Raw genomic sequence first — 27,090 nt, forward strand, 5'->3', positions numbered from 1 at the left:
GATCTGATCTGCACCTCTCAGACTAATGTGCAGATCAGAACTTAGTTTCCACCAGCTTTCCCAGATACTCTGGTGCAGTTTTGGCTCAAAAACAGAAACATGGTACATTAAGAAATAGGTCTTTTGGGAAAAAATAGGTTGAGATATAGGTATTGAAATCTGTATTTATGAACTCATGTGATAGTGGCATGGACCTGATCTGTCTATCCCTGACAATCATCTCCACTACCAGTAGAAGCCTGTGCAAGAGGAATCTGGTAAGTCAGCAATTACATGCTTGCTTGTAATTACTGAGACAAACCAGGCATCCATCACTGGCTCCTCATAGGAACAGATGAGGGTGGTAATTCTTTCCTTTCAGCTTGCCATCACTTCCCACTAGCAAATTATCTCACTGGTTGTGGCTTTAATACCCATTTATTTTGTAGCAATGGCATTACCTTTCCCAAAGAGCAAGTGTGGGGGAAAGCTGAGGCCTTTCATGGGCTAGAAGTCCCATCACCATGCTGGTTGGGGCTGATTGGAGTCAAACCACATATTGAAGGCGTCAGATTAACTAGCCTTGCCACAGAAATAAAACTGGTCCCTACAAACACTGCAATCTTTTCAGTGACAGGTTGAAACCAGACATTTAAAGCATTTTATTTGTTGGGCAATATGATTGGCATCAGCGTGGCTCTAGGACTTGCCAGAAGGAGGCATACAAGTTGCCATCCAACTGCCTTAGGGACTCCACTCCAAACCTGTGTGGGGTTTACTCCTTAGCCTTTTCTTCTCCTGAAGATATCCTGCAATGCAGCAGAATTTTCCTTCTCCTAGATGGGCTATCTTTCTAGTTTCCCACCTGCCCCTCACCTTCCTCTTCAGGACATTCAGAAACCACCTTCTTGACCTTTGGACCCACTGCTGGTCTCGTCCGCTCAATCCACCTGAACCTGTCTTCGCATGCAGGGGAAGCCCCTTATCTGCCAGATTATTAATGTTAAATAACGGACCAAACGATCCTCTTGTTTGTGTGACACAATTTTCTTTCTATTTTCTGCTTCTGCAGTAGAGTTTGTATTGTTGTGGAACTATTGCTTTATCTTTAAATTGAACCAATTTTATCCGAAAGTTATTTCAGAAGGAAGAAACAATTATGGTTACGCTACCATTTGGGCAGTTCCTTTTCAAGGTGCCATCGCAGCAGAACAATTGCAGGCTGCTCTTTGCCGCCCACACACTGCAACCCCTTCTCAAGTACATCTTTATAAAGAGAAGGCCTTGTTATTTTGTATGGGGAAATGTGGCATTATTAGAGCATTTTAATATACTGCCTGTGCAGTATCTTGATGAAAAGAGAGTAGCAAATGCTCTTGAAGACCTTTACCCCTTTTTTGGTTTCTGTTTTTGAGCTTTGTCTCTAGGGAAACAAATGTAGCATCCAGAAAGTGTATTATAAATGCCACCTACACTCTGTTTCAGCCTTGGGAAGAACAAAATAATCATCCATTGAAATGGAAATGACACTGAAGGCTGATCTTGTATTGCCTGAAGTCCGCAAGAGAGGATTGTGCAGGCAGGGAGACCACCAGAGTCAGATCCAGCAGTGATACTACAGTGAACCGTACAACAGCTGAAGCCAGCAAGCTCTTTCTAGTCTGGGTGAACTCAATTAAACTAGGACCCTAAGAACTAAGAATATGCCCTGTTTTTACATTTCTTCTTCTTCTTCTTCTTCTTCTTCTTCTTCTTCTTCTTCTTCTTCTTCTTCCTGCAAATATACTGCTTTTCCCTGTGGTACCTTGGTTTAAGAACTTAATCTATTCTGGAAGTCCGTTCTTAAACCAAAGTGTTCTTAAACCAAGGCGTGCTTTCCCATAGCAGGGGGGGGGGACTCAATTTACAAATGGAACACACTCAACAGGAAGCCGAACATGTTCTGCTTCCAAGGCAAACTTGACAAACCAAAACACCTGCTTCTGGGTTTGCAGCGTTCTTAATCCAAGTTGTTTGTAAACTAAGCTGTTCTTAAACCAAGGTACCACTCTATACAGAAATGCACAAATTTACCCAGTGACATAGTCTAGGGTCCTAGAAACAAATATCCACTGAAGACATTAGTGATTTCCCACAGAACTAATAGTCTGTGCATGACTTGGCGATCTAATATACAATTTTCTTTTATATCTACTTTATTACTGCAGTGAGCACTGTAGCTTCATTTTCCTCAGTGGTGATCAGAGTGCCTCAGAAGATCCAGTGGTACTTAGAAGAAGAAAGGTTTTCCTCACTACCTCCTTTTAAGCATTAAAAGCACACAATTTCCCTTAGGAACTAAATTACTTCAGGCTATTTACTTTGTATGTCCATTCTACAGCACACCCACTCAGCCATGAAGTTCACTGGGAGATCTTGGGCCAGTCACTGCTGGCACTGTTGTGAGGGGGAAAATGAGGAGGAGAACCATGTATGTCATACTGAGCTCCTAAGAGGAAAGGTGGGTTATAAATGCAATAATTCATTTATTATAAATATTTTGGAGATCCACTTTTACCTCACTTTGATTTAGGAACATTTCTCCTTATTAGCCTTTCTTTCTTTTTGCCCATCAAATACAGAAGTTTCATATTCCTATCGTGTATGACGCATACTAACCTTCAAAGCAAAGGGAAAGGACACTGTGAACAACAAATGTCCCGTGGCAAACAGATCTATCCTCACTGGATCAATGGTAAAAAGAAGCTATTATCCATTTAGAACAAATGCCAAAGCTAAGCAATTCTGTGGCCACCCATTCATAAATTATAAGGAAAATTCAATCCACTCTTGAAACCAACAGCGCACAGGGCATGGTCATGAATATGGTTCTCCCAGGCAAAAGAGGATGAACATTTTCCCACCACAGTCGTCTTATCCCATCTTCCAATTTTATTAGGAATTCTGCTTCAGGGCTTTGATCCATGTGGCCTCAATTTAATCATAGCATCTGTGGATCATGAGCATGTAAGTAGCAGCAGTTGCGCGCACAGAGGCAGTCTGTGCAGGCAGACTAGAAGTGCACATAAATAGACAATTTGTGAAGGAGAAGGCACTGGACCTCTCTCTTGTTGCACCCTTTCTTCACCACACATCAAAGCCTCAAAGAGGTGGGAAACAAGTCAAGGCCTCAGCAAGGTTAGGGCTACGCATCTAGTGAGACTGAAGAGGATGCACTCTGGTCACAGTGATGTCCTGCTGGTTCAGAACAAGGCTTATGTAGTTACGGCAACCTATACTCTGTAGCAGCCAACCAGATGCCTCCAGGAAGCCCACTAACAAGACAGAAGGGAAATGGTGCTCTCATGCTATTGATCCCCAGGCCAGCCATTGGCATTCAGAGGCTACTATACCTCCATGATCAGGATAACTCCGACCATGGAGGTATAATTTAGTCATCAGTAGTAGTCACTGACAGCCTTATCCTGAAGGCTATTTAGTGCAAACTTGTCTATCTGAACACCTGGGTGCTGTCACTTGTACAAAGGTTCCCTCCATGTTTGCCTCTCACCACACTTACGTCTGGAAGGCTGCCCACAGGGGAATGTGGTCCTCAGGCTGATAAAAGCCTCCCCTCCCCTCGCTCTCCAATAATATAAGTCAGTTGTTGGGCAACGGATGGGGAAATGTTTAAAATATGCCAGGCATGAAATGAAATCCAGGCTGCGAGGGAGTGGAGGAGTGAATGAAACAAATGCCTTATGGCCTGAAGAAGTTTCGATGTAATCCTTAGCTTTAGCAAACATAAAGCACAAAGCTGTTCTTATTCAACGACAATAACGTTGACTAATCTGGAAACTGATTGGAGTGACATTTGGAAAATGTTATGCGAATGTCTGCTACCCCATTAGCATTAGAAATCCCATTAGCATTTCATCTCATCTCAGAAGCAAAATTCTGGAATTCTGACTCAAGCAAAGATTTCATTAGACATATAGGAGGCTTTCATAGAATCACAGAACTGTAGAGTTGGAAGAGACCATGAGGGCCATCTATACCAACCCCCTGCAATGCAGGAATCTTTTGTCTATTGTGGGGCTCAAACCCACGACCCAGATTAAAAGCCTCATGCTCTACTGACTGAGCTATCAGTAGTTAGGATCAGTAAAACATGGTCCATGAGGATACACTTTCCTCTGACCTGGGCTGAGTGGGTTTGACAGGGATGGTCTCCCTAATGGCTGCTCGCCATATGGCTTCCACAAGCATTGTAGAATATTAGATTATTAGCAGCCATTGATGAGGGGGTGTAGGCTGAGCTATAATTTTTTAAAATCATCTTAATTTGTGTGCACCTTTATTTTCCCTTTGTCATTTAAAAATTATAAATTTTCAACATTCAAATGTCCTCTCTCTCCCAACAGTTTATGCGTAAAGAGAAGCCCTTGGAAGGTGTCAACCTTTTAGAAAGGAACACTTAAGAGTAGTACTTAAGCACTGAAATATTATGTCAAGAAAGTGACAGATACAGCAATAAAACACACAAAACAGTATGTTTTCCTGGGCCTTTGGCAAAGCAAACTACCATAAATTTCCTTCAAGTGCTGTCTCCTGACAGGAAGCTTATTAATATTTAATACCTCAACAGGAGGAAATCTGCATAATTTGATGGTTTAAAGAAATAGTGGTGGCACAAACCGTTCCGCTCCATGACGCTTTTGCCTTTAAAAGGTGTGTTCGCAAGACTGCTCATTTTGTGTCATGTGAGAAATGCAAGACTTTTACACCTTCTTCAAAACAGTGATTCCAAAACGTCTTATAGCTCAAGCACAGGGTTGCCCACCACCCCATTTCCAGAATTTAAATTGGAGGCATGGTTCACTCTTACACCTGAAAACGTTTATCTGGCAGCATAAAGCTGAGCCCACATATGTATCAGAACGAACTGAAGTGGTAAAATGGGATATGCCACTTTTGAATGCTTCCTTGGGGAACAAGAGTTCCTGGCAAGTAGAAAGTCAGCATAGTGGTCACAAGACTCCCAATGTATTCATTTCATATTTGCACATTCAAAAGCACAGGACTGTATGCAACTAAGTTTTACTCAAAAGACACCCACTGAAATCAACGGACCTATGATAATCATGCTCGTTCAATTCAACAGGTCTAGTCTGAGTATGACAAACACTGGATGTGCTCAGCAGAGCAAAGGATTCTGATGCTGCTACTATGGAATAAGCTAGTGTGTTTTGGGGTGCTCAGGCTCATGTTGTATATACATGTAAATAAAACCATATATCTTAAAGACACTACAGTCTCTGTTGTGCCTGGTTTTCTGAAGAAAACACAAACCCTGAGTGAGCACCAGGACCCCCTGAAGTGTCATGTACTTCTCTGTGAAGATTGGTGTGGTGTGTAACAATATATTTGCTTGATAGTTGTTGCTGCAGGAAGAAAGAAGATTCCTCTCCTTTTGGGTGCCTGGAACACCAAAGGTGCCACATACTCTTGGGAGTTGTAGCTTTCCTCCAGGGCTTCTGAGGATCCCAGTACAGATGCCAAATCTGGTTAAAATAAATGTCTGTGCTACAAAGACACAAGTTGCTCAAAGGGGATCATAAGCTCAGGTCTGGATATTTTCAGGGCTTTTTTCCAGCCAGAACTTGCAGGAACTCAGTTCCAGCACCTCTTAGGGGGGTGCCATTACCATTATAAGAGAACAAGGGAGGGTGTTCACAGTGAGTTCCAGCACCTCCTTACCTAGAAAAATAGCACTTAATATTTTAATGGGATTTGACATTGAATGAGTTAAGTTTGTGCCTGATATCAGCAACACACTTTCATGTGTAAGCATTTTTATTTTTGACATGAAGGCTGTCCCTAAAGATGCACTCCAGCCATTTTCCAGTCGACTCCCAGTAAACATGCATGTTACAAATTAATGTTGAGATACACCTCTACATGGTAGAGTTGCAAGCTTGAAAATGACCTCTGATTTTTGCAGGTTTATTGATATTGTTAACAAATGCCCTTGCAAAAGTAACCAAATCATACCTTTCTGATTCTTGAAAACTGCAAAAAAATTGTTGTTCTTTCTGTTCAAAGACCTCAGGACTCTCATTAATATTCATACAGCATTTCTAATAGACTGGAAGCATTAGATTTATGTAATAAGCTAATCAGGTTAGACCACAGGTATTAATCTGAATTGGGCTTCATTAAACCATTTATTCTTTTATATTAACAGTTCTCTTGTATAATTCTATACAATTGTGCCAATGGGCATTTTCAAATACAGCTTTGGAAGAAAGTGATAAAGTAGGAAAGGGGGAAATGAAAGTTTGACCATATAAATATCAGGAAAAACCTTTTCACAATAATAACTGAATGGACTTCCTCAGAAGCATAGGCACTTCTGAGGTCCCTCTGCCGCCCCCAATAAAATATTTTGGGGGGTTGCCCCTCCAATGGGCATTGCCATTCAAATGGTGTGCTTGTGCTTTCTCAAGTAAAGGAGCCAGCAGCATATTCAGCCTAGGATCAGAGCTGTGTGTTTGAGAGTGTGTGCAAATTTTCTAAGTAGTTTGCACCAATCTCCAAGGAACAAAAGCGAATCTATTGTATGAAATCTTTTCTTTTTTTCTTCGTTTCATCTTGGTTCCATGCAATGGCAGATGGATAACCAACATGGACCTTCTCTTGGCGAAAACAAAGTCTGTTCCTACTCCTTTATTCTCTACATAAAGAGTAGATCCTTAGTTTCCTTTCAAAGGTCACTTTGACTGACAGCTCAGAGAGAGCTCCACTCTACCTTACAACACAACAGCTGCTGGAAACAGACGGCTCAAGTGTCTGGGGAATATGTCAAACTGACCTTGTTTCAGCTGGTACCACAACACTCTCCACAATAGCTTTAACTAGTTTCAAGTCTACGTTTAGCTCTTCAATACAACTGGGTTCAGAAATGCTTTGAAACAATGCTGACATAGCAAACAAATATTTCAGAATACTTAGGATATCTTCTTGAAACTTACACATGCAAAAGATACATATCTGTATAGAATAGACTCTGTAGGCCATGGGTAGGCAAGCTAAGGCCTGGGGGCTGGACCCAACCCAATCGCCTTTAAATCCGGCCCATGGATGGTCCAGGAATTGTGTGTTTTTACATGAGTAGAAGGTATCCTTTTATTTAAAATGCATCTCTGGGTTATTTGTGGGGCATAGGAATTCGTTCATTTCCCCCCCAAAAAAATATAGTCCGGCCCCCTACAAGATCTGAGGGACAGTGGATCGGTCCCCTGCTGAAAAAGTTTGCTGAGCCCTGCTGTAGGCAAAGAAATGGATTGCAATGAGCAACATTGTGAGTGATTAGATATATTTGTCTGATAGTAGTTTCAAATAGTTTGCTTTCAAACCAGCTAACCAAGTTGCTCTGATAATGAACCTAGTAATGTGAGGTTCATATGGAACATCTGAAATGTATAGAATTCTCTGAACACAGCCAGCTTTAAAAAAAAAAAAAAAACATAGGCATGTTATATTCCAGAAACAAGAGCAGCGAGGACCAAATTGCCACATTCCAATACCTAAAAGATTATCTCACTCCTTATATACAGCACAGCTGAGGGCTTCCTTCTGATACTATCAGGAGGTCCAGTTTACATAGTGTAAGAATCAAGCCTTTTGTGTGGTGGCACCCACCCTTTGGAACTGCCTCCCCTTGAACAGTACAATGAATTGCATTTGCCATTTTACCAACCATTCACTCAGGGGTCCTTTTGGAGCTCTTCACACAATCTCTTTTTGTTTCAATTGCCCTGAACAATTTAGTATCATCAGCAAACTTGGCCACCTCACTGCTCACTCCAAACTGTAGGTCATTTGTGAGGGATTCCATTTCTACATCTCTTCATTCAGTGAATGGCCTGATCCTGTGTAGTGTATATGTCATTCCTAGTAGCTATGTTGAACACTGAATGGAATGATCCAGTGATTTGGAGTGTAGTATTAGTAGTATGTGGATGCCACCAAACTCAATTTCTCTTTTTCATCAAAGCCAGTTGAGGAAGTGGAAATGCTAGTCTTTTACTAGCTGCAGTAATAGACTCGATGAGGGTCCAAAACCTAAAGCTCAGTCCAAGCAAGAATGAGGTAGTGTTAATGGGAGGTTTATCTGCCTACATGAATAGTGTTCATTTGGCTATTTAATATTCTATGGCCTTTCAAATGTGTTTGTGGGAGGGGGGGTTATTGTTTCATTTTGTGTTTGTTCTATCTATTTATTATCCTGTATTTTTATCTTGCAAACCTTCCTGAGATGTTCGGATGAAGGGCAGTATATAAAGTTAATAAATAAAAGGAATAAATCCTGTTCTGGAGGGGATGCACTCCACCTAAAGGATTGGTTAGGTTCGCAATTTGAGGGTACTCAATGATCCATCTCTGCCAGTAGAGACACAAGAGACCTCTGTGGCTTGAACTGCATTCTACCAGCCTAGTTTGTGAGGCCAGATACTACCTAACTTGACAGTTAGTGAACTATGCCTCTCACAGCCCATTGCACATGCAGTTGCATTTGAAAATAGTCCAGAAATTTCAGTTGGGGCAGAACATGGATGCAAACTGGTATAAACATATTATGCCAGTATTTTGCCATCTTCACTGACTACCAGTTCATTTACAGGCCCAATTAAAAATGCTGTTCGGTCTTTCCCCCTTGAAAGCCCTTCCTTGTTGGGACCTCAGTACCTGAAGAGTTGCCACTTCCCATCTGTAGCTTGACATAATCATCTATGACCCTTGGTGGCTATGAATAAAAGGACCTTTTCAGTAGTGGCTCCCATTTGTGGAATGCCATCTCCAGTGGCAGAGCTTCATGCTCCAGCACCAGGGAGTGGAGAGCAGGCAGGGGCGGGGCTGGTGTGTGTGCCGGGGGCATGGCACCCAGCGGGGGCGCGGGGGCGCGGGGGCGCGATGGCACCCCACCAGGGTCTCCCTCGAGAGCCTTGTCTGGCATCTACTCTGATGCCTTTTTGGCACCGGGAAAACCCTTTTTGTTCTCCATTTTAATTTAAATTGTGGCTGTTATTATTGTTTACCGCCTGTAGATTTTAGTCGTTGACTCTCTGCTTGAATTTATCTGCTTTGATCCTAATTGGTGTCTTCTTATTCCCTGCATTTTGTCTACTGTGGTCTTTAATAATTTTCTTGTTTTATTTTGTAAAAAAAACCTGAGGGGATTTCCTGTTATGGGACTGTCTATAAATAGTTGAAAATGTAATGAATAAATAAGCATTTTGTTGACTTCTATAACCAGCTAGGAGAAGCTATTCTGGAGACATGAAATTCTAAACATCAAAAGAAAGTGAATTTCTTAGTGTAAAGGTCTTGAATAGTAGCACTTCCAGGTAATTGCCTATTATGATGTGAGAGCACTTAACCAATAAAGCAGAGTCTTAGCTATTCCATTGTCTGAAGCCAAGAGAGGTTGTAATAATAAATTTAAACCCATCGCTTGCTATTACATCTTGAGTTATCTTCAAAGCTCAATACAAGCATTGCAAACAGTTAGGGGTGGACAAATATGTTAGTTTTGTTTTCTCATTGGCTCGTTTTTCTAATGCCAAGTTCAGTTTGCAACACTTCTGGATTATTTTACCTTTTTAGAAATACAACATATTTCTGCAATGTTTTAATACCCAGTATACCAAATTTTCCCCAAGCAATCTTCCATAATATAGTGCATTTGTATATGTCATTTCCTACTAGTATATCCATTTTTAAGCACATTTCCCCCTAATACATGTATTTACATGCATATTTTGGGCTTGAAGAACACTGCAGAATTCAAAGTAGTGTGCATTTTGGAGGATGGCTACATTTCAGGAAGTGTGCATTACCTAAGTTCACATTAACATGCATCCTGAACCAAATATCACCTCTATGGGTAGTGGGTAGTGGGGTTGGCATACACTTTGGAACTTTCTTCCTATTGACATCTAGCAGGTGCCTTCACTGCCCTCTTTTTGGTGCCTGCTAAAAAACATTTATTTATTTTTTGTTTAAACAAGCCTACCCAGATATGTAGAATGCTGATGTGTGTTTTAATCTGCTGTTAGCTTATAGCTGATTTTAATCTTTTCAAATATTACAAATGGTTGTTTTAAACTGTTTTTGCCAGTAATTTTACTGTTTTGTTCTTTTTTGTAAGCGGGTTTTTACAATCAAGCGGTGTACAAAATTTAGGAAATAAGTACATAAAAGTAACTGCTTACACTATACACAGGAGAGGACCTGGTGTGCTTCACTTCCTTAGCCCTTGCTGACGTTTCTTGGCGCTTGGCACATTCCAAAATACAATCAATCCTGGAATTTAGTCTTTGTTCCCAGGCTGAGTACCGCTAGATAGCTCTACATCAGAGGTGGCAGCCTGTACCCTTCCAGATATTGGTCTACAACTCCCATCATTCCTGGCCATGTTGTTTGCGGCTGATGGGAGCTGGAGTTCAACAATATCTGGAGGGCAATGGGTCCTGACCTTTAAAGCCCTAAACGGCCTCGTCCCAGTATACCTGAAGGAGCGTCTCCACCCCCCCATCGTTCAGCTTGGACACTGAGGTCCAGGGCCTTATGGCTGTTCCATCACTGCGAGAAATGAGGCTACAGGGAACCAGGCAGAGGGCCTTCTCGGTAGTGATGCCCGCCCTGTGAAATGCCCTGCCATCAGATGTCAAGGAAATAAACAACTATCTGACTTTTAGAAGACATCTGAAGGCAGCCCTGTTTAGGGAAGTTTTTAATGTTGTTTTAAGTGTTTTTAATATTCTGTTGCGAGCTGCCCAGAGTAGCTGGGGAAACCCAGCCAGATAGGCAGGTTACAAATAATCAATAAAATTATTATTATTATTATTATTATTATTATTATTACCATCTTCATGGGTGAGCAGAGCTCATTGGGTCATACTTTGCTTTGGAAAACTTACAGAACATTTCTATTCATGCCTATTCAGAAGCAAATGTACAAATTCATACTTAAATTCCACACTGAGAGAAATTGCCTACAAAAAACAAATAAATACGGTAGTGGAACCCATTTTAGAGATCAAACCTGAGGTGAGGTATAAACCACAAGATCTATTCCCAGTATTTTCAGTTTGCCCATAAATCTCCCGCTTCAGACATTAGCAACATACCCTATTCTGCTCTGATTTTAATAGTCTGTATTAACTAACACACAAACACACACACTACGGGGCTTTTGGCTATGAAGGCAAAGTGTCTGGTGCTCAGCTGTGTCTCTGGGGGCTTATTAATCCACATTCAGTACATATGCATAGGCCCCGCATGTGTTTGGCATGTGTTTCATCAGGCAGATGTTGCAAGTTTTTAATCTCCAGGAAGTATCATGTGGATTAAATCACAAATCTCTAAACATTATTCTTAATTGCTGCAGTAAGTAGGACAGGCCTGTGGTAAGAATAGCTCACCATTTAAATGAAAGCAATAAACAAACATTTGAAATTCTGACTGGCTTAAAGCTCATTTACTCAAATGATTATTCTTTTCTTACTGATTTTTCCTTCTTCTCTCCATGCTATATAAAACACAGTACGCCTCCGGCAATCAGCATACCCACATGTCATTGACTGGCAAGGAAACCCCCAAGGGAAGAAGGCTCAGAGCCTGGGGAGTGGTGGTGGGATGATGCTGAGTGTTCAGAGAGAGAAGAGGGAGCAGACTGGGAGGAGGAAGTTTTGGAAGCTGAAGACATAACAGGGTTTAGTGAGCAGGAAGTGGCTGTGGCAGAGAGCAGTCCAGAATCAAAGGCAGAAGCAGAGGGTAGAGAGGAGGGGTGGGGCCAAGAGGCAGAGATCAGGCTGTTGAAGCCAGGAGGTCTCCCCGTCTGCTGCAACCAGATCCCCCACCCCTTGGTCTCCCAGGATCAGAAGAGGTGTGAAGAGGGTGGAGCAGAGACAGACACATTGATGGAGTCTCAGATTGCTTGGAAAGGACCTGGGGGGGGGGAGGCTTAGGCAACTATGGGAAGGTGGGGACCTTCAGTCCTCCCAACTGCCTCATTGGGGCATGATCTACTGGGAAGAGTTGCCTTGCTCACTAGGTCTGTCCACCTGAGCTGTTTGTTTCTTTGAATAAGGAGTCAACTTCATTGACACCATGTGTGTTATTACTGACCAGCTCCTGTTAACCACCCTGACGCTACATTATTCACAGGGCATCGTGTACGCAATATCCCCATTCCACATACCTGTAACCCTTCAATGGCCAGTTTGAGGATAGAAGGTGTTAATTTGGAAGCTTGCTTGAAGGTGAAATTACTCCAGTCTATAATTAGAACGAAGCCATTTATCTGAAGCTCTTGGTCTTCAATGAGAACTTCTAAGGACAGCAGAATAGCCCGTAAAATGTCTATGAAAGAATTCCTAGGGATGGAATAAAAGAGAGGAGAAAATAATTGTAGTTATCAACAAATCACAAGAAATGCAATGAATGAATAAATAAATAAATAAAGTTATTAATATTTTTCTGGTGAAAGAAGCAACATTTCATGATTTGGATTAATGTTTTCTGAAATGGCAGATATTTCAAAATATTCCAATAAACATTTCTCAAAGAAAATGGTGCTGGTTCCCGGGGCGGCATGTCCTGCTTCACCACCTGAGATGAGGAAGGAACGTGCCCCCACCAACTTGCTGCCCCCACCACCTCACTCTTACTGAAGCACCCACAAAGCAATGGTGTTAGTGACGGGTTCCAGTGTGAACTTGCGAGATCTTGCAGAGCTTGGTGAGATCTCACTGGAAGCCAGAGCTGCTTCTCTACCAGCAGGGGAGGTAGAGAAGTGAGCAGGGCACCCACAGTGGCACTGCCTCCTGGGTTTCTGCCATCTGAAGCACTACCTTAGCCCACCTTATGGGCAGGCCAGCCCTCTTGGTTCCTCCTCTGGTTATGAAACATAATCCAGCTTGTGTTTCCAAAGTCTGGCTTCTTTCCACAAAACAAGAGTCCTCCGTGGGACAGCTGGAGCTGATCAACTTATCCAGACTTTTAGAAATTCAATAAAGAACTGACAAATTTAAGACATTTTTAAATCACAACATTATTCCTAAGTCATTCCTGGAGAACAAAAGTCTGCACCTATCCTTCAAAATCATCCAGCAAATAGATTACTTGGCAGTTTATCTCGCTGAAGAAATTCTGCTGTGCAGCATTGCTTTCCTAATGATGAAGATAAATCTATGTTCTGTAATGTAATCCTATTGTTGCATTTATTATCCACAAAGGGGATAGTGACCAATTGTTCTCTGCCTTCTTTTCACAAGCTCTTTTCATTTGAGCCCATATTATATTGCTTCTGTATGATTTCCAATTTGTTCATCTTTTCACTTCCCTCTATCCGGAACAAATTAGTTTATTTGAGCTTCTTTGGATCTTTCTGTTTCTTTTTGGCTTTTGGCTTTTCCAGATCAGATGTTGAAAATATGAAACATTAAAAGTGATAATAATATATCAGTGTGCATAATTGCTCTCATGTTATCTTTTTCACACTTTGAATTGTTCTTTCTTAATTCAGCCTTGTATCTTATTAACTTCTCTGACCACCACTGTACATTGAGTACAATTCTTAATTGTCTGGCTGACAATGCCTAGACCTTTCCTTTCCTTGTGAGGTTGCAAGTAATACAAAACTGACTGATGCTTATAAGTATGTGGAAACTGTAGCTCTGTATCGCTAATATGATTAGATAAATAACCTAGCGTTTTTCATTGCTGATAATTATAATACTCTGTTTCAGGACTCCCTGCATTTTATCCTGAAGACCTTGGCCTTTCTTCTTAATACTCTACTGTATCAATCTTTAATTAAGGCATATTTTACCAATTTTCAAAACACAGAAATTAGTCCTTCTAGGATAGTCCAATATGAACCTCTACTGAGCTTTAATGATTGATGTTTTATCACTTTTTTATCATTATTATTAATATTCTGCTGGGAGCTGCCCATAGTGGCTGGGGAGACACAGCCAGATGGGTGGGGTAAATATGTGTGTGTGTGTATGTGTGTGTGTGTGTGTGTGTATGTCCTATAGCACCTTAGAGACCAACTAAGTTTGTTCTTGATATGAGCTTTTGTGTGCACGCAAGAATCTGGTCTCTAAGGTGCCACTGGACAATTTTTTTATTTTTATATATATATTTCTATTGCGTCAGACCAACACGGCTACCTACCTCAAATAATAATAATAATAATAATAATAATAATAATAATAATAATAATAATAATAATACCTGATTATGTGCAGCTCGATTTACAGCTATGACTTTGCTATCTCTGTTTCTTTCCTACATTTATAGAATTGTAGAGCTTGAAAGTGACTGCATATGGATGCAACACTAAACCACAGTCAGAGTCTTAACAAGACTTAGGATCACACTCCCCCTCCCGATCCCTGCTTAAACTGTATCACAGCTGCAAGAAGATCGAAGCCTTTCACATCTGTTTTCAACTAACTCCAGTTACTCATTATGTCCAAACCTTGGTTGGCGTTCAAACGATGGTTAGTGATCCTGCTTTGTTCCTCTAATCCAGGGATGGGTAACTTTTTTCAATGCAAGGGCCACATTCCCTCATATACACCCTTCCTGGGGCCACATGTCAGTGGTCAGTGAATATGGCAAATATGGATGATGGGGCAAAGGATATGACTCTTTCCATAGGCGATAGTTCAGCCACACAAAAGTCACTGATTCCTAACTACCACCATCCCACAAAATCTTTCATCCTCCATCAAGGTAAAGTATTATCAGAGTTCAAGGCACATTCCATACTGGCAAATGCATTCAAGGAGGGCACAGAGCAAAGCTAATGAAGAGCGTGAGCTGGAACAGTTCTGAGATCCAGCAATGCTCTCCCTGCTTGCCATAGTTGACACTAACCACAGTTTACAGTTCAGGCAAACAAATTCTGTGGTTAGTTGAAAGCTTTTGCTTCTAATCTAAAGGCCACACCAAAGAATGGGAAGGGAAAGGGGAGCATATGAACCTGAAGCTTGTATATGCAATACAAAACTACCAGACGAGGCCACTGTTTAGCCCAGCACCTGTCCTGATATCCTCCATACATAACAAGATTGAAAGTTTATGTTAATGCCACAAGCAGATTGCACCAGTAGCCAAGGCATACTGTGATAGGATTATTTTAACATAAGGAATAATGTCCAAGCTGACGATTTAAACAAGGAAGGGGGAAGAGGGAAAACACTGGGATTCATGTGCTAGTGTGGGAGAATTTAAGTCTCATCCCCATTAACCAATTGTATCTGCAAAACCCATCAGAAGTCCCCCCCCCTTTGTGCTTTAACACAATTCCAATATTTCTTTTATTGCACTAAAGACTGCTATCATAGATATTTCTGTCTTTGTTACAGTAAATACTGCAGTCTAAAATATTCATATTCATATTCTTAATCTTGATCTTTGTGGAACTTACTTTATTATTATTATTAATTGAATTTATATACTGTCCCATGCCCACAGGTCTCAGGGCAGTTCACAGAATAAAATCAGAATATAAAACCACAAAATACATAATCAAAATAAAAACAACCCAATAAGCCCCCCCAAAAAACCCCCCACATTTTAAAAGGGCATAGGATGTCAATCAAATCAACCAAAAGCCTATTTAAAAAGGAACATTTTTGCCTGGCACCTAAAGGTGTATAATGAAGGTGCCAGGCGAACTTCCCTTCGGAGAGCATTCCACAGATGGGGAGCCACTGAAGAGAAGGCCCGTTCTTGTGTTGCCACCCTCCAGACCTCTCAAGGAGGAGGCAGATGAAAAAGGGACTCAGAAGATGATCTCGGGGTCTGGGTAGGTTCATATGGAAAAAGGCGATCCTTGAGGTATTGTGGTCCTGAGCTGCTGAAGGCTTTATAGGTCAAAACCAACACTTTGAATTGGGCCCAGAAACTAACTGGTAGCCAGTGCAGTCTGACCAGGATCGGTGTAATATGCTCAAACCATCTTGCTCAAGTGAGCAACCTGGCTGCTGAATTCTGCACTAGCTGAATTCAGATAGGGGTGTAGCTGGGCCACCAGCTGAAGCTGATTAAAGGCACTTAGTGCCACTGAGGCCTCCTGAGCCTTAAGCGACAGTAAGGGATCCAGGAGTACTCCCAAGTGTAACCCCATCAAAAGCAGGCGATCTCCCACCCATCCTGTCTAGGGAGCCACCCACTAACAGTGCGTCAGTCTTATCTGGACTGAGCTTCAGTCTGTTGGCTCTCATCCAGTCCATTACCGAGGCAAGACACTGGTCCAGCACTTCTACTGCCTCACCTGCAGATGTAAAGGAGAAATAGAGCTGAGTGTCATCAGCATTCTGCTGACAATGTACTCCAAACCTCCGGATGACTCCAACCAGTGATTTCATGTAGATGTTAAACACATTGAAGCTTCCATAGGGCTGAAAAGCTTTCCCCAAGCAACACCCTCTGGGAATGACCATCCGAGTAGGACTGGAACTACTGCAAAGCGATGCCACCCACCCCTAGTTCAGACAGTTACTCCAGAAGGATACCATGGTCGATGGTATCAAAAGCCGCTGAGAGGTCGAGGAGAATTGTTAGGGACATGTTTCCCTTGTGTGTCTCTCTCGACAGAGACATTATACAGGGGTGACCAAAGCAGTTTCTGTGCCAAAACCAGGCCTAAACCCCAATTGAATTCACACATTTAGGGCCCAGCAGTAGAAGCAATATAAGCAACCACACCTAATGTTGATATAATCTAACATACATGTTATACATTAAGGAAGCATAACTGGGAATGCCTTAGAAAAAGGGAGAAAACATTTCCCTTTTATGGATCAGAGTGTCTTGATGACAGAAAATGATTGTTGTTTGTTGCTTTGATCAGAGGGACTTGGTGCCACTTTTTATGTAATCTGACTTGTCAAGGCTGTATTGCTTTGGAAGCTATATTTTGTACAATCAGGGCAAAGTACTGGCAAAAAACATAGAACAAGCACAGGACCCTTCAGTTACAACAAAATGAACCAAATCTTCACAAGACTTAATTTACAAAGACTGTAATTTGACTTCAAGATGCTCTTGATCAAATTGGAGGATAGTAATGGTACTATTTTTCCCTGTTCCTGACCTGTCAATACCATTCTGTTGAAATTTTAAAATGACACTTAGGGATTTGATTGCTATTGAATTTAGTACCTGCTAATTTCACATCAAAGCAGAGGTTTAAAAAATTTCAGAGCAACCACGATATCAACTAGTTTTCACCACTTTAAGAAATTGCAACTTCTCTGAGATACTGTTAAGGCGGAGGGGCAAATTTCAAGCCTAGGGTACCATTGGGAAATGAATTGAAGACAAAATTGAAATTACTACATACAGCTCTGGTTGCCACATCTCAAAAGGGATACTGTAGAACTGGGAAAGGTGCAGGAATTATCAGAATTATCAACTGACTATGGCAATTCCTGATGAGGAAAACACAGTATTGTGTTACCTAGCTTCCCAATGTGAAGGCAGGCAGATAAGGGTGATGATGTCAGAGCAGCGGTTGCAGTGGCACTACCCACCCTGAAATCCCCACTGCTTCACCTCTCTCCATTTTGGTTTCTGGAAGTGAGCACTGCATTAGGAAACCACGTAAGCAATGCCACCGTGCCCCACCCCTCCCCACCCCTGGACTGCGTACTCTCTCCAGTATTGGAAATGCCCTGCCTTTAAACACTAGTTCCTGGGGAACAACTTTGGGAGATGACTACTGCATTGTGGGTTTCCCATAGACTGGCCACTGTAGGAAACAGGACACTGGACTAGATAGGCCTTTGGTCTACTCCAGCAGGGCTCCATTTACGTTTTCATGCAGTGACTCCCAACTTTGTTTAACCGTGGATGATTTAAACATTGCTGATTGTTTTTTGTAGATCCTGCTGTAGCAATCGCAATATGTGTGCTATATGCTGTAGGCTTTCCAACTGTATTCCCCCCCCCCTGCCCCTTTCCTTTCTTTTTCATCATTACAATTAACCTTGCTTATAATTCAAACAGTGCTATAATATAAGAAACAAAGGAAGCAATAAAAATGCCATCATTTCCCAAACCAGCAGCAGGAATGCAATGCTTACACATTTCTGTTTACTGTGCATCCATTGCATTCCTGCTGGTGGTTTGGGAAGCAGCATATACAAGATATTAGTAAAATCCACATCTACCCTGTCATTTCTTATGAATTACTGAGTTTTGATGCATTTCCCCCCAAAGCAGCTTTGATCCGAATTGAGGAAAAGAACAATCTAGCTTTGTTCAAAGGTGGTGATCTATACACAGCCATGGGGAGCTGAACTCCTAGGGGCTGAGACCTTTTAGGGACCCCAATATTTTGGGAGGATGTTCAAAGCAGGCAGAGGAGGCCAATCGCAGAGCCAAGTACAGTGTGGCTTCTTACCATGGAGAGAAAGGAGCAGGGAAGCAGCCCCCAGCCAGTGGCGGCGACAGGAGCAGTCGCAGTCACCAGCCATTGAAGCTGCACTGCTCAACTCCCTGGCTCCTCCTGATGTCCTGACATCATACGCATGACTTCAGAATGTCACTGTTAGGAGCTCATCCTACACTCGAGCTCATCCTACACTAGCAGAGACACATGCCTGACTGGTATATTCCCTCCCTCCTGGTTGATTGTTCAGGAGCTTCTTTCTTCTGCCCGAACATCACAGTGACTGATGCCAACAGACACCGGCACACTTGGGGATCCACAGAGTCTTTGCAGCTTGCATAATAGACCTCAGCAACTCAACTCAGCATTTTGGCTAATCTACTTTATTTACATATAAACACACACGGAGCACTGCAACATGGCTCCCTCTCTCTCTAGCATCAGACAGCAAAGAGAAAAAGAACAAAGGACAATAGTCCCACTTCACGGAACACAGTAACACAAACATCCTGTCTCCGTCACTTCCCACTCTGTGGAGTCAAAACAGATACCGTCATGTGATAGACAAAAATCCCATGACTGCAATCATGGAGCAGGAATTCTAACAGCCACACAGATGTCAGCCACCTCTTTCTCCCTTAGAAGTTGGTGCCTCTGACACAGCCGCTATCTCTTATCCTAACCAACCCCACAGAGGTGTTGTAAGTATCCTTGGAAGGGCTTCTCGTATCCTGCCCAGAGCAACTTGGATGAAGAGTGGGATATAAACGGAATTGTTGGGAGCTGCTGGGGCTCCACTGAGCCACTGAACTGCAAGATGGAAGTTGCAACATCTGCCTAAGCAGTGAAATACTCTTGGGCCCTAGATTGACTTCACCCATCCATGCCAGTCACTGGATCCTTCTGGACAGGAAGGAACACATGAGAGGATTCCCTGCTGCATTTGAGACTTGTTTGAGCAACATGATCTGCTTGAATTTTGGTATGCTCTAAAATTGGGCTGAAGTATTCAGAGAACAAGGAGCGAGTAAGGAAGCACTGTGAGCTGATGACTCCAAGAAAGGAGTGGGGTATACAATTGCTCTCTATATCTGATTGACCTGCTGCTTAGTAAAAGTGCATATGCAATTTGCCTCTACTAATACTTGCATACTGGTGAATAAACCAAATATTACAAATGTGCTGTGAGTCTCCAGTGTCTCCTCTCCTTAAGAAAGCCCAAACTCAGGTAGTGCTTCCCCTAAAACTTCTCACGGCTCTGGAAGGTGGGAGCATGTGAAAATGCAATAGCTATAAATATGAACCAGACATATTAAGCTAATGTTTTCTCATTTCAGTTATCCTGTCATGTGTGATGTCTTCTGTTATTGCTCTCCTAGGATGTAAACAGAAGCCATCGAAACCAACTTCTGATAGCCACAAATGTCTTTAATAATTTATTCTTTGCGGTTAAACCCTCCATGAGTTAACACCTCATGTTATTTATAGCTTAAACCAAGCACTGGGTTTGTACCGCAAAAGAAACAAAGGAGACTGCTGATTGATCTGAACGGTAATGAACCAAGTTCATTTAGTTACACAGCCAGAGTTCTCCAGATTGCAGCTTTGACTTGAAGTCTGAAGGAGGCAGAGAAGTAAGTGCAGAGGAGAGGATGCAAGACAGGCTGCGAAACTGAACAAACGGGAAAAACTGTTGTAGAAAGTGTTTTTTCCCTCATCTTGGGAATTGTTCTCTTAATCAGGTATTCTTTGTGCAAATATCACTGTTCATGTTCATGCAAAAGGACAATCATTTATTTATTTTTAACCTTTGGCGCAACATTGAATTTTTCAGGGCTTTCAGGCAGAGTAGAACCTTGATTCTCCAAAACTGTCCCAGGTGTTGTTTTTTTAACATTTGATCTTTCACACTTTTAGCCTAGGTTTATCCATTTCCAGGAACAGTTTGGATTCAAATCATGCTGCAAACTGACTTCAGAGAGGATCTCTGTAAAAAAACCTTTTGAACCAAATTGACTCACAGGTGGAGGAAGTAAATCAGTTTCTAGTCCAAATGTCAGTTCCCCATATATACTGATACACAGCTATCATGACTGGTAGCAATTGATAGCCTTGTCCTACAATAATTTGCTTAATCCTCTTTTAAAGACACCACAATTGGTTGCTCTCACTGCCTCTTGCAGGAGCAAGTTCCATAATTCCATAGGTCACAGTCTTCTTCACTATACTGAGATGATGCAATTTTTATGTCTCCTTCCCTTTCACCGATGTGTAAGTGGCCTCCATAGAAGTATGAAAGCAGGGTTGGTAGGATACACTTTGTGTTTGAAAATGAATAATAGAAATAGGTTGGCCTACATAGAAAACACCATTTCCTATCTCATTTCAACAATCTAGGGCAATCTCAAACCACTTTTCCTTTCCCTTATACAATTTCAGCATGTGTAAAGAATTAGTTATGTCATCATGATAAAATTGATTTGAGATTGCAGCAGAGAGCTAGAAATGCTTAGCATCAAAATGTGGACTCAAAATCCAGAGGTTTGTTCAGAGCTTTTCTATTAAATTAGAAATTGTTCCCTCTGTTACACTGAGTTGCATTTTATTGACCACATCCTAAATATTTCTGATTTGCTTTTGTAACTTAAAAAAAAATCTACAGCAAAGCCATCCATCAATAGGAGCAGCAAAATATCAGTTGCCTAAAAAACTGACAAAATAGATTTGGCTTGCAGAGGTTCCTAAATATAAGCCAAGATAGGCTAAACAAGATTTCTTTAGGTGAATGGGGCCACAACTAAACAGTCCCTGCCTTGAATCTTAGCAATAACAGCAAGTCAAGGAACAATCAAAGATAGCTGTTCAGAACTGGAAGAAAGACTATCCCAAGCCAAGAGCTGTGGCCTTGGTAACAGTAAAACTACCATTTGTTTCAATACAGATGGCATATGGGAAGGATACATTTGGTCAAAGTATTATCCATAAATCCAGCTTTTTCTGTCATTCATTGGCCCATTTCTCAGGAACACAAATATGAGCCCATTTTACAGTATGTTTCCACTGAAGTCACTACACTACATCAGTCGAAAGATGTAGAATTGTTCACAAGCAGCACACCACTGACTTCCCCAAATGCTTGCTTGGGTTGCTTGTGTAATCATTCAGTTAATTAATTAAATGTATTTATAACCTGCCTTTCTCCAAAGTTGGGACTCAGCTGTTGCCATACTATATTCAATCCAAAAGGTTGTTTGCAGCTTTTCTCATGCATTTCTCCTGGTGCACAGTATTTAGGGGGATGAATTTAAACCTAATACAATGGTACCTTGGTTCTCGAACGTAATCCATTCTGGAAGTCTGTCCAACTGCCAAAACGTTAGAAAACCAAGGCACAGCTACCAACTGGCACAGGCGCCCCAGAAACAATAGCCGACAGCCACACCGGACGTTCGATTTCCAAAAAAAGTTCGAAACACGTACTTCTGGGGTTTTGGTGTTCAGGAGCCAAAATGTTTGAATACCAAGGCATTAAAAAAGCAAGGTTTCACTGTATAGTAAAAGTTTGGGGACATCTGTTCTAGGGGAGGAATTCAATGCTATGCTCTTCTGCTCATTCTGTCAGAGCAAGCATTTCAGCTTGTTGGATAAAACAGTCCCCCTTATCCTCCACCCACATGCTATTTGATGTGTTATCCTGACCCTCCAGAGTGGATTTGGGAGAGGCGGGGGAAGGGAGTACACATTGTGCTTGTGGGAGTCCTTGCACTGACTTCCACTAGTGTGCCGGATTTGTTGAATTGGGGTTCCATTTTTTTAAAAAAATGAATTCTTATTGAATCCATTTAAAACTGCTATGTAAGTGGTCAGATGACAGCTCATTTAAATTTGTAGCTCTCACACAGGGAGAAAGTCTATAAAATGATTTTTGGATCTTTGCAGGCCATATGATTCATAAGCTTATGAACTTGGTGCAAATGGCACTAAGAATGAACTCCTTCCATTCATTTAAAATTGGAACTTTTGTCATCATAAGATAGGAATGGAAGAATAGTCTATTCCAAGACATGACTGACCCCTCTTGACCTGTATGAAGGAAGAACCTTGAATGAATGTTCATGATCTGAAAGTCACCATAGGGTAAGAACAAAAAAATAGTTATATAGCATTTATTTTTACCGATAAAATAAAATAGAAACTTGTCCTATGAGCATTCCTTTAGAGGTATTTTCTGTAGTGCTCAGCAATTTCCTTATCCTGGTACTTGTCAGTTAAGAAGTGATACACTGATTTTCTAATACTTACAAAATGCAGAGCTCAGGTACATGCCAAGTTTTTGTTTTTGTTGTTTAAGAGTTTTCTGGTTGAAATCCACAAAACAGTTACCTGGGAATAAGGCTCATTGAACTCAGCAAGGCTTACTTCTGAACAGACATGTGTAGAATTATCAATTAGCTTTCTTTCCTCCCCATTCTGAACACAGAACTTCCCTCTTCAGAATACTTCAAGAGCATCTACAACACATGAGCAACCATTTTAGAAAACTGAATTTCCGTGTTGAATACAGGTGGCCTTTCCTCTCATTGTCGGACTCCAACTCCCATCAGCCCCCTCTGGAGGACCACAGGTTCTGCATTAAAGAACAAGGCTTGGCTCACTTGCCTGAGCCAAGCAATGCACTCTGTTGGAATTTGCCAGGATGGTGTTGAGCAGTTTGCTCCTGAATTCCCTTGTACTGGATTATATGGGGAAACATTACAGAGGATTGTTTACAGGTACATCCTAACCCCACTTACATGAAAGTAAGCCCCACTGAACTCAATGGGACTTACTTTTCAGTATACATTATTAGGATTGAGCTTTTGGCTTCTGAGATCTTTTAGTCTTTCCCTCTCTCCTAGTTTAGTGATATATTTCTTTGTCACAGCTGTCTGGTAGGGGAAGCATAAGGAGCCATCTGTCTGTCTATGCCATTGAGGACTGTACAAAAGCAGGACAGAAGCATCTGTCTTAAGGGACCAACAACAACTGTCACAACTTGGGCCAAAGGCCCCTACAGACAGGGAAAGACAAGAGATTATAAGCATATTGCATGCTCCCTTAAACTGCTTTCTCCATATGCTTCTGCCACTGGCCTGTTAGAACTACCTGTGATTCATAAAGCAGGACAGGGACAGGTTTAATTTGGATTGAATCAAGTGTATTATCTCATATCTCCTACATTATCCACCTGCACCCCTTCACATGTCATTGCACCAGTCTATTGTTCAGCTTAAACCTCTCTTTTCTAACCCACAAGAAATTAATACGATGAACTGAAAAATGTAATTGTTTGAAGTGTAATTGGTCTGAACTAATGACTTCAATCTGTCATATGTAACTTCTGTGCTGATGCCGCTGACAACAGTCTTGGCAGCCCTGCATTTAATAGCATATTGCAGAAATAAAAGATGGTCAATGAGGGTTTGCAAAGCTCTTTTACCACTAACATGCCGGAAGCTGGAAAGGAATGGCAATTATTTCTTGGCAGTGCCTTGTAACTTCATTTTACCAGCCATTTACTGGCCTGTATTAAACGCCAAAGATTATCGCAGAAATGTATGGGAACATTTAAAAATATCCTTCTATTTTGACAGAAGGATGTGCTGGCAATCACACTTCCCAAATTAGAACATCTTGGCAAGCATGTGAGTTTGTCTTGATCAATATCTTTTAAAAGAATTTACACTGATTTTTGTAATCTCACATAGCAGTAATGCTCTGCCCTTTAAATCTGAGTCTCTGTACACTTGCAGTTAAGTGTCTGACATTTATAACTCTTGGGTTAATAAAGCAGAATTTATGGGCACCAGCTGGTATGGAAAGATTGGTTGTGAGCAAAGAAGCATTCATCCCCCTTGATTCTTTAGATTATTCAGTGTAAAAGTCTCCGCTTTTGTGATCACATTGCATTTACCAGCATTATGGCATTAAAAACAACAACACACACACGCTCTTGTAACTGTGGCCACAGTTATCATATCACATATCAAGATATGGCCAACTGTGTAATATAATAGGCACTGAAGCACTTCCTGCAAATATTTTTGTTTGAAGCCTGCTGTATGTACAGCAGGGAACTCCATATCTGGAGTTCCCTGCTGTACATACCCCATATATTGAATATGGGAACTCCATATCTGAAGCAAAAAGGAAGGAAATTCTTAACGCACATCTTTGACTATCAGATTCATCAGATCAACTCAGGATTTGAAAACAATTCAAAATAATTATTTCCCCATGTGTGTTGCTATTAATAATCAGTTAATGGTTTGTGTATTATTATTTTTTAAAAAGGTAAGTACACTATCTACATTTACCTACTCTGATCCCAGTTGGCTGCAAAAAGCAAAAGTATCTTCCTGCCGTAGTGATCACGGTTTTCCAGCACTCCTGGGAATCCATCAATCAGAGCTCGTTTGATCCCAGGATCATCAGCCTTAAAATTTTTGAACATATCCAGGTTCAGCTGACGGTACTGGAAGTACTGAGCCAGTAATCTGAAGGCATCTGCTTGGTGAAACTTTCTGGCTCGGAGAAATCTCAGGATGAAGGCATCATCTGTACGTAAAAACCCAATGTCAGGCCTTGTGATGATCATGTCCCTGACCTGCTGGATGTCCTGGTGCAAAACATCTGGGTTTTCATTGAGTTCAAGGCGGGCTTTCTCTATCGTCTCTGGGCTGAGACCAGCATGTAAATGGGTCATCTTTGCAAATGTCTCTTTTCCAAATCCTTAACTTCAGCAATTTCCTTAGAAGATATTCTGGTCCCATTCAACTAACAGTCTGTGGTGATCCATCCAAGTGCAATTTGTATTATATTTTGTAATATATTGAAGAATACAACGACGAGGAGTTTTCCATACCCATCCAAGGACTCTCAGATTCAGTTCATATCCTTAGATATCCATCCATAGAAATGAATCACTCGTATCACCATCATTCTCTGAAAAATACACATATAACAACCACAGATTATATTTGTTTGTAAACAGACTGTACACATTTCCAAGCATGTGTATTTCCCCCTTTTTCTTTAAATTGCTACTGCAGATCTGATTAAAATTTAAAGACCCAAACAGTTTTAGAATGAGCTACTTAGTACAATGCTATCATTATATATCTTGCATACATAATATAGAAGCCTCATGAACACAGCTTGATGAATTTATAATTGAACCGAGCCTTTAGCAATGCTGAAATTGCGCTGATTTAACATTATATTACAATTCCTTACTTAATTAGAATACAAATAACAATGGCACTGAGAGCTCAGTCAATGTCTTCCCAGATAGAGTTATACCAGTTTCCCTTAAGGAAGGCCCCTTTTAGGCCAACCTCAAGAAATGATGCCCCAAATAGTGGCTGTTCCTTACTTATTAGTTGGAGCTAATAGATGTGAATCTTGCTATTATATATTAAGCTGCTTTTCAGCCATGAGAAAGCCAGAGGTTTTGAAACACATCTACACATCTCCTCATTCCCCTGTCCTTCATTCAGGCAAGCAAAAAAGCATGATTGTAGTTCAAGGATACAGTCCAGTGAGGCAAAAGCACTTCAGCAGGGCACAGAGAGAAGGGTGGCCTGGGAGAGTCTTGAGGGCCCTACCCCGATCTACAAATTGCACATGTCGTCTGTACAAATGTCACCAGCTGAAAATGCAAGAGCCCTTGCACACCTGGCTTAATTTCTTTGCCCAATTACTGCTCCTAATTTTTTTAACCAACCACCCACTGCTGCACTGGTGCCTGCTGTGGCAAACATGCAAAATACAAAAAGCACACCACCTTTTCTAGTCACACAGTGCACATGCATGCCCCAACCATGGCTTCTCAGAGCATCAACCTGCAACAGGTCTACAGTTTGTATGCAGATGTGCACCTCTCGTTCATAACATACACATTCATTGCAGAAAGCAAAGGTATAGCCTTACTAAAGATAACTACCATACCGTTTGAAGCATCAGCCTTAAAGGTTATTCCAGTTCCCTGTGCTGGCCTAGATACTAAAATTGATGGAGAGGTTTGGTTTGGTAAAGCCGAGAACTAGTTTTGTGCTGCATCCTTTACTGCATGGATGGAGGAGCATTTTTCAGCCTGATGGCAACCTTCTCTCAGGGACTGGGAGGACCAGAGGAAAAAGTGGACAGAGGTATGGATCTGACTCTTCCTTTGTACAGAAGGCTACATTCCAGCCACAGAAAAATGTGCTTCTACACATATGCTCCAGCACACATTTTATCCTCTGTCCAGGCAAGCAAGCGATTCAAGGGCACATGCCAGTCCGGAAATGCACTTGAGAAGGGCATGGGGCACGACCAGTGAGTGGGGTGCCCTGGGCAAAGTGGATGGCCTGCAAGAAATCCTTTGGCTGGATAGAGAGGTGTGGAGGACCCCACTTGGCCACCAGGTGTGAGGTCTCACTCCCTGGTATAATGCATGGAACAGGAGACCGTCTTGCTCCGATGAGAGTGTTTTTGCCATTTACAAACATGAGTTTGACCAAGCTGCGGGAGGCAGTGGAAGACAGGGATGCCTGGCATGTTCTGGTCCATGGGGTCACGAAGAGTCGGACACGACTAAACGACTAAACAACAAATAAAGTAATAGGAGA

The 27,090-nt window shown here is 41.6% G+C and overlaps 1 protein-coding gene across 1 annotated transcript in view; it reads right to left on the reverse strand.

The window, feature by feature from the left end:
- The window catches only part of CLVS1 (clavesin 1), a 61,095-nt gene that overhangs the window by 27,960 nt on the left and 6,045 nt on the right, over nt 1-27,090 (reverse strand). The window contains exons 2-3 of the mRNA XM_083451318.1: nt 24,796-25,423; nt 12,227-12,401 (exon numbers count right to left, since the gene is read on the reverse strand). Of these exons, the coding sequence (XP_083307444.1) occupies nt 12,227-12,401; nt 24,796-25,184 (564 nt within the window). The 5' untranslated portion in view covers nt 25,185-25,423. The remainder of the gene's footprint in view (nt 1-12,226; nt 12,402-24,795; nt 25,424-27,090) is intronic.

The sequence above is a fragment of the Podarcis tiliguerta genome (assembly GCF_965153285.1).
Source record: "Podarcis tiliguerta genome assembly, chromosome: 7".
Classification (NCBI taxonomy): Eukaryota; Metazoa; Chordata; class Lepidosauria; order Squamata; family Lacertidae; genus Podarcis; species Podarcis tiliguerta.